This window comes from Vombatus ursinus, unplaced genomic scaffold, assembly GCF_900497805.2.
Source record: "Vombatus ursinus unplaced genomic scaffold, bare-nosed wombat genome assembly UNPS02001287.1, whole genome shotgun sequence".
In the NCBI taxonomy this organism is placed as follows: Eukaryota; Metazoa; Chordata; class Mammalia; order Diprotodontia; family Vombatidae; genus Vombatus; species Vombatus ursinus.
In genome coordinates this window covers 12602585-12610581 of record NW_020941065.1, presented here as the reverse complement: position 1 = coordinate 12610581, position 7997 = coordinate 12602585, and the positions used below count along the sequence as shown (strand labels likewise).

Here is a 7997-nt window from a genome sequence, read left to right as displayed (position 1 = left end):
GTGTGTGTGTGTGTGTGTGTGTGTGTGTGTGTGTGTGTGTGTGTGAATGTCTGCCTACCTACACAACTGGGCCTAGCTGATAAATAGCTACCAACATTTAATGGTCTAAGCAAAACAAATTAACAGAATCACATACATCATGGAAGTAATGGAATCGTATATTATACATACATAAAAAGTGCTTTGCCAATTATGTATTGTATTTTATATATAATAATTTTATGTTTCATGTAATTGTATTTGTTTATGTTTATGTTTATATTTATAATTTGAATTATTTATATATGATAATATATTCTATGGTAATAATATATCATAATATAATACTGTATTATTTTATGATAATATAGTTATATGATAATACTACAGACAATATATACTGTATGTTGTTTATATATACTATATTACATACATACACACACTATCTATGGTGTGTGTACATATCGGATATATACTATATATAATACTATAGATACTATATACTATAGTATGTATTAAATACTATAGACCATATATAACAATAAAACACTAAGTATATTTTTGTATAACATAATAATGTAATATAATATATTTATATTTTATATAGGATAATATATTAAGTACTATATACAACATACTATATATAATAAATGACATATATGAATATATGATATATTGTAATACAGCATATGCTATTATTAGATTATATATAATATAGTATAGATATAATAGTACATATAATAGTAGATAATATATAATATATACTATTATATAATAATTATTATATGATATAGTATGATCTACAGTATAGTGTATATATATATATATATATGTAGTAGTATATGTGTATAGATATATGTATGTAGTACATGGTATAAGTGAGACTCTATATATTCTTCAGTGTCCCCTGTTTCAGGATAAAAAGAGCAGTAACCACTAATCCCATTTCTAGAATGCTTAACATTTCCCGAAGCATTTTCCTCTAAACAACTTCATAAGGTGGGCAATACAAGTATGATTATCTCCATTTTACAAATAAGGCAACTGAGTCCCAGAGAAGAAATCAAGTGACTTGCCCATGGTCACTCAGCTAACAAATGCTGGAGATGGGATTCCAACCCAGTACCAAAGGCCCAATCCTGCTTTCTTTTCTGCTGATGCCTGTTCATTCAGGAACCATCCCTGAATCCTTCAGCCTTCTCCTTATTGAGGCATTTCTCCCAACCTTTCCTCACACACGTCTCACACAGAATGGTTGGGAAGCCTCGGCCCCCTGACTAGCATTCCCCTGCCTTCATGGCCGTCATATACCTTTTCAAGCTTGATTCTCATACTGGCTCTGCCTCTTCTTGGATTTCAAATCTTTCAGCCACTGTGGAGACGTTTCCTCTGACCTAGGACCAGAGAATAGGGGAGAGCCGATGTTTCAGAGGGCCTCTGCTAGAAGACACCCCAGAGGTCGACCCCCCCCATTTCACAGATAGGGAAACTGAGGCCCCGAGACTGACTTTCCCAAGGTAAACACCCTCAAATGTGTTTTACCTTTATTTTGTTTGAAAACACATAAAGAATATTTTTAGTTAGACTTAGGAGGCTGGGTAAGGGAACTCTTCGGCTCCAACCCCACCTAGAAAGTCAATAGAGTCAGGAAAACTACTTGGTTAGGGAAGGCAAGACCAGCCCAAGGTAAGAGAGGTTACGGTATGATTGGATTTGAAATTTCAGGTCTAATTAGTCTAACTCTTTCTTTTTAACAATTAAACCAAGAACACCAGCTTAGAACAAAACAAAACAAAACAAAACCATTAACAGCTAATAGCTACTATTTATATACCACTTGAGGCTTGTAAAATTCCTTACAACTATCATCACATTTGATCCATACTACAACCCTGGGAAGGAGGTGCTATTATTATCTCCATTTTACAGATGGGGAAACAGAGGCAGATAAAGGTTAAGTGACTTGACCAGGGTCACCATAGCTAGTAAATGTGTGAAGCTGGATTTGAACTCAGGTTTTTCTGACCCCAGGCCTAGTACTCTATCCACTACGCCATCAACAAATATTTGTGCCTGACACTGTACTAGATACTTGGGATATCGACAAAAATGAAACTGTTTCTGCCCTCAAGGAATTTATAGGAGAGCTATGATGGGCCTGCAGATAAGGAAATACAAAGTTATAATAAGTAATTTGAAGAGGGAGAGAGAACTAACGTCTGGGGGATCAGGAAAGGCCCCCAAAAGCTGTGCTTTGAAGGAAGTCAGAAAGGAAGATGTGAGGAGGTCGATCTGTTCAAAGGTGTGGAGGTGGGAAACGTGATGGTGTGTACAAAGAACCCACAGAGTTTGACTAGAACAGAGAGCAAGTGACCAGAAACAACATGAGATAAGACCGAAAGGCAGGTGGGACTTGGAATGCCAGCCTGAGTATTTTGCATTTTATTCTGAAGCAACTGGGAGCCATGGCAGATTTGTGGGTAGGAGAGGGATGAGGTCAGATCTGCGTTTTAGGAATTTCAATTTGGTAGCTGGGCAGGGGATGTATTAGCACTGGGCCTGAAATCTGGAAGACCTTAGGCACTTCTTAGCTGTGTAACCCTGGGCAAGTGATTTAACCTCCATTTGCCTCAGTTTCCTTATCTGTAAAAGGGGATAATAATAGCAAAGGATTGTTGTCATAATTGTAAAGTGTTTAATATAGTGCCTGACACACAGTGAGAGCTATGTAAATGTTAGCCATTATTTTCATCATCATTAGAGAGATGCATAAGAGAGAGATGAGTCAGAAATCAATAGGAACAATCAGGTGAGAGGTGAGCGGAGAGAAGGTGTGCATGTAATGGATGTTAGATACCAAGAGAAAGCTCCTGGCTAGGTTTCTGGATTATTCTTTCAGGATTAAGCTGGGGAGATCAGGGAGGTGTGGAGAGGAGGGGATATTTCTCACCATCTCTCTTCCCCACAGAGGGCAGACCCCGCTCCCTGGCTGAGGACAGGGCAATGTTGTATCAGATCGCCAGCCCCGCCCCCACCAATGTTGCGTGGGGTCCCCCAGCATCAGGAAGGAAACGAGGGCTCCAGCTCAGACTCTCATTAGCTGTACAACCATAAGCTTCCCTGCTGTGACACTCAATGTCCACATCCAGAACATTTTATATTCATGTGCATAACTATGCTTGGCCGACCTGTCTCACAGGGCTGCTTCCAACGAACACACTATAATATCCAAGCTGACTGAGTGATCCCCAAGTAGCCCTTTGCTAAGTTCAATGACTAACCATGATCCCAAAGGACTGCCCACCAAGGATGCTTCCTACCTCCTAGATCAGAAGGGATGGATGCAGGCTGCCAAATGAGACAGACATTTTTTGGGTATGGTCAATATGGCAATTAGTTTTGCCTGACTATGTATATTTATTAGAAGGTTCTGGCTTATTGTGGTTTTTTTTTCACCTCTTGGGCAAGTGGGAGGAAGAGAAAATTGAATTTTGTTCATTGAAAAATGTAAAGTTTCAATTAAATAGACTTGCCAAGCCACAGAAAACCTATCTGCCAGAATGGTCGCTGTGTGTCAGAGGAAACGGTCAGGCTAGATGGCCGGTGAGCACCACTCAGGCTCCCCAGCCAGGATCCTGGGACTCAGTTAGGAAGGATGCTCACTCACCTCTCCTCCTTCTCCACACTGGAGGGCAACACACGACTGCCCAGGACTCCAGGCTGGAAGGGGGATTTGGGAGACTTGGACAGCTGGGCTGAAGCCTGGACTTCTCCGGGGCTGTCTGACTCGTTCCGCTTCCGAAGCTGAGCCTAGAAGAAGAAAACAAAGACGTGAGTGGGCTCGGTCACAGTACCAGCTCTTTAGCTGGGCCCAGACATCTAGAATTATGATAGAGACTCCAGCTTTATTTGGGGAGAATTTTCTGAGCTTGGCAAATAGGGAAGGAGGTGTGTGGCAGGTGCCAATCTTAATTAGCTGTATGACTCTGGGCAAGCCATAGAACCTGTACAAGCCTCAGGTTCTTCATCTGTAAAATGGGGATAGTAGCCATACTGAACTCACCAGGTTGTGGTAAGGACAAAATGAGATAATATTTGTAAAGTGTTTTGCAAGCCTTCAAGCACTATGTAAATGCTAGCTATAACTCCTCCTCCTGATGATAATGATGATAATAATGATAATAATAATAATAATAATAAACCTTCAAGAACTATGTAAATATTAGCTATAACTCTTCCCAAAGATGATGATAATAAAAATAATAAACCTTCAAGCACTATGTAAATGCTAGCTGCTACTACTAGTGATAATAATAATCACAATAAATCTTCAAGCACTATGTAAATGCTAGCTATTACTACTACTACTACTACTACTACTACTACTACTACTGATAATAATAATAATAAACAACCTTCAAGTACTGTAGCCAAGTGAGTTATCATTAACAGTGATTAGAATACACAAAAGACCTGGGACTTCCTCAGCACAAGGCACTCCTGGTATGGGGACTTCTCCCCACCAATGCAGATCACCACCGATCTCTGATTTAGTAAGCAAGGTCTAGAGAGTTCTCTGAGTCCCACAGAGGACACAGGTCACAAGATCCCTGGGAGAGACATTAGAGGTCTTTTGCATACCACCAGATTAAAATGAAATTGGGAAATATTTAACAAAATAAATAAAAGTATAATGAAACATAGACAGTGTTAATGTGTAGTTTTCTAAGTCAATATGCAGCCCCCATTTCTGTTTGAATTTGACACCACTGGGTCCAACTCCCACATTTTACAGATGAGGAAAATGAGGCCCACAGAGACTGAAACTGGCCTGTGTTCACCCAGGTAGTGTCAAGTGTCAGACATGAACCCAAGTCGTCCTGACCCCAAGCCCAGAACTCTCTCCAGAAGGCCAAGGTGCCTCTCTTGATGACAATGAAGACGTTGCCTGGATAGGACAATTCCCCGCCTCTCTTTCCAGAGATGTCCAAGGACACAGAGACACTGACCTGAGCCAGCGGCCGGCTGAGAGCGGCCGACGTGACCCGCTCACGAGAAAGCCAGGCGGCCCTACCTTGAGCACAGAAGGATCCACGCCGGGGAAGACGGGGAGCCTCTGCGGCTGGCTAACCGGAGTCCTCTCTGACCTGGACGGCTTCTCCTCTTCATCCGACGACTCCTTCTTGACCGATTTCTCTTCTGTTGGCAAAGACGGGGCAAAGAAGTCACTGTGAGCCACAGAATCAAGCCACAAATCTCTACTGGGAGCAAGGCTCTGTTAGACTCCCCCGAGGAGGCAGTAACAGAGAAAGTACCAGGCCCATGCCACCGCTGCTAGCTGGGTGACCCTGGACAGGACACTGCCCTCTCTGGGGTTCACTTTCTTCATCCATCAAATCAAATGGAGAGAGTCCCTGCCCTGCCCTGCCCTCCTTCAAGTGTTCACACAACAATGACGATGACAATGATGATTTTAATAACAGCCTACATTCACACAGCACTTTCCACATGTACTAGGTTCTGTGCTGAATACTTCACAATTATTATCTCATTTAGTCCTCACAACAGCCCTTCAAAGGTGCTCTTAGTTCCCCCATTATGTGGTCGTTTAGTCATTTCAGTTGGTTCTGATTCTTTGTGACCCCATTTGGGGTTTTCTTGGCAAAGACACTGGAGTGCTTTGCCATTTCCTTCTCCAGCTCATTTTACAGATGAGGAAACTGAGGCAAAAAGGCTTAAGTGACCTGCCCAGGGTCACACAGCCAGTAAGTATCTGAAGTAGGATTTGAACTTAGAGGTATTCTCGACTCCAGGCCCAGTGCTCTGTCCACTGCGCCACCTAGTTGCCCCTACATCCCCATTTTACATATGAGAAAAAGGTCAAGTGACTTGCACAGTCCTACAGCTAGGAAGTATCTAAGGCCACATTCGAACTCAAGTCTTTCTGACTCCAGGACTGTCATTCTATCTACTGGGCCACAGCTGCCCCATGAGAATAGAAAGGATAAGATATGAGACATATTCATGGGATGGATTTGAGGTAGAGAGGAAAGAGTCCTGGAGTCAAAGGGCCTGGGTTCAAATCCCCTCTTGGACACTAGCTATTTGGATAGCTTAGGCAAATCTCTTCCTCTGTCTGGGCCTCAGTTTCCTCATCTGTAAAGCTTAGGTGTTGGCAATCCTTTCCACCTCTATTCTATTAGCCTGCTCACTGCAGATGGAAGGGCCCTCTAGTCTCATAGTCCAGCCCTATATTTTACAGATGAGGAAACTGAGGCTCAGGGAGTTGGATGGCATCACATAGGTGACTTTTTTTTTTTTTGGCGAGGCAATGGGGGGAAGTGACTTGCCCAGGGTCACACAGCCAGTAAGTGTAAGTGTCTGAGGCCAGATTTGAACTCAGGTCTTCCTGACTCCAGGGTGGGTGCTCTATCCACTGCGCCCTCTAGCCGCCCCATATACAAGTGACTTTCTGCAGAAGGCCTTTCCTAGTCTTCCTCAATGCTAGCACCTTTCCTCCAAGGTTGCTCCAATTTATCCTGCCATAGCTAGTCTGTGCATAGCCATGGAGTGTTGGTGCTCCCTCATTAGCATGCCCTTCTTGAGGGCAGGGTCTGGTTTCTCTGTATTCCTGGCAGAGGGCCTGGCCCACATTAAGCATTTAATAAACGTTTGGTGGCAGCTGACTGACTGGCTGAAGAGGTAATGGCAGAGATGGGATTTGAACCTAGGACCTCTGATTCCCAAGCCAGGGCTCCTTCCCCTGTACCATGATGCCTCCTTCCCCTGTTATTGTGTATTATAGCTGTCTGAGCTGCTGTCTTATCATTCTCTCTCAGCACAGGTCTCTGTATACAGTAGGTGCATAAGACATTCCAGTTGGACTTGAATTTGAATCATTCTCAAGGGTGCTTCTGAGGTTTGCCTCCCAGTGTTTTGTCCTGGGTTAATACACTCCAGCATCACCCACCACCCTTCCAGTCAGGGAGTCTGTTCTAGGGGCTGACCCAAATCCCTCCCACCATCTCATAAAGGGTGGCCAGAAATCAAAGGGTGGGTACCTGTGGAATCCTTAAACATCCAAGCACTGTCAGTCTCCTCCACAAGCGAGAATGGGTTCTCAGCCTCGCTGACCCGGCTTCTCCTGAGGGAGTGGGAGATGGGAGCCCGGCGCCGATTCCTCTTACTCAGCTGGGCACGGGCCTTTAGGGCGCTGGAGTCCAAGACCGAGGTTTGCTTTGGGGAGAAATGTGGACAGGGAAAAACGGGGAGTCATGAGTTAGACTGTGCAGTGGGGTGAGTGTAGGGCAAGGCGTGTGAATGAAGTCTGCCCGGGCTAATAACAGCCTTCGGTGCCAAGCACACTTCACAGTCTCCAAGGCCTTTAGGGATAATCCCCACGCCATCTGAGGGTGGCTTTCTCCCTCTTGGATGAAGGACAGAACAGCAGACAGAAAATCATCTCCTCCAATCCTCACAACGTCCCTGGGAGACAGAGGCTCTATTAGAGCCTTATTTTACCAATGAGGAAACTGAGGCACAGAAGGGTGAGTTACTTGTTTAAAGTCACACAGCTAATCTGTCTACGGCAGAATCGAACTCAGGTCAGCCTGAGGCTAAGTCCAGTGCTCTATGAATTCCTATTCTAGTGCTTTGGCATTCGCGATTGCAAAATAAGGGGTCTCAGTCAGATGATCTGTGTAGTTTGTTTCAGCTCTAAGAATATAGGTTCTAGGCTTAAAAATTCTGGGATTATAGGTCCCCTCCCAGCCCTGACATCCCCTGTTTTAAGGCCTCTCCCAGCTCTGACTTTCCCTCTTCTAAGGTCTCCCCTATCCACCCTACTTTCTGAGTGCGTCTGGGGTATATTTTAAAGCTACACAGATAAGAAGCTGATAGAGCCTCATCACCTCAACCTCAACCGGTGGCCTGGCTGGGAGGGGCCTTGGAAAGAAGGAAGGAAGGAGGGAAGGAAGGAAGGAAGGAAGGAAGGAAGGAAGGAAGGAAGGAAGGAAGGA

The 7997-nt window shown here is 43.9% G+C and overlaps 1 protein-coding gene across 4 annotated transcripts in view; it reads right to left on the bottom strand.

Moving 5' to 3' along the window:
- Positions 1 to 7997, bottom strand: part of KIAA1671 (KIAA1671 ortholog) — a 216086-nt gene that overhangs the window by 5847 nt on the left and 202242 nt on the right. For all 4 annotated transcript variants that reach the window (XM_027863318.1, XM_027863302.1, XM_027863308.1 and 1 more), the window contains 4 exons: positions 7041 to 7215; positions 5054 to 5178; positions 3647 to 3789; positions 1291 to 1373 (listed from right to left, as the gene is read on the bottom strand). In XM_027863318.1, coding sequence (XP_027719119.1) covers positions 1295 to 1373; positions 3647 to 3789; positions 5054 to 5178; positions 7041 to 7215 — 522 coding nt within the window. In that variant the 3' untranslated portion in view covers positions 1291 to 1294. The remainder of the gene's footprint in view (positions 1 to 1290; positions 1374 to 3646; positions 3790 to 5053; positions 5179 to 7040; positions 7216 to 7997) is intronic.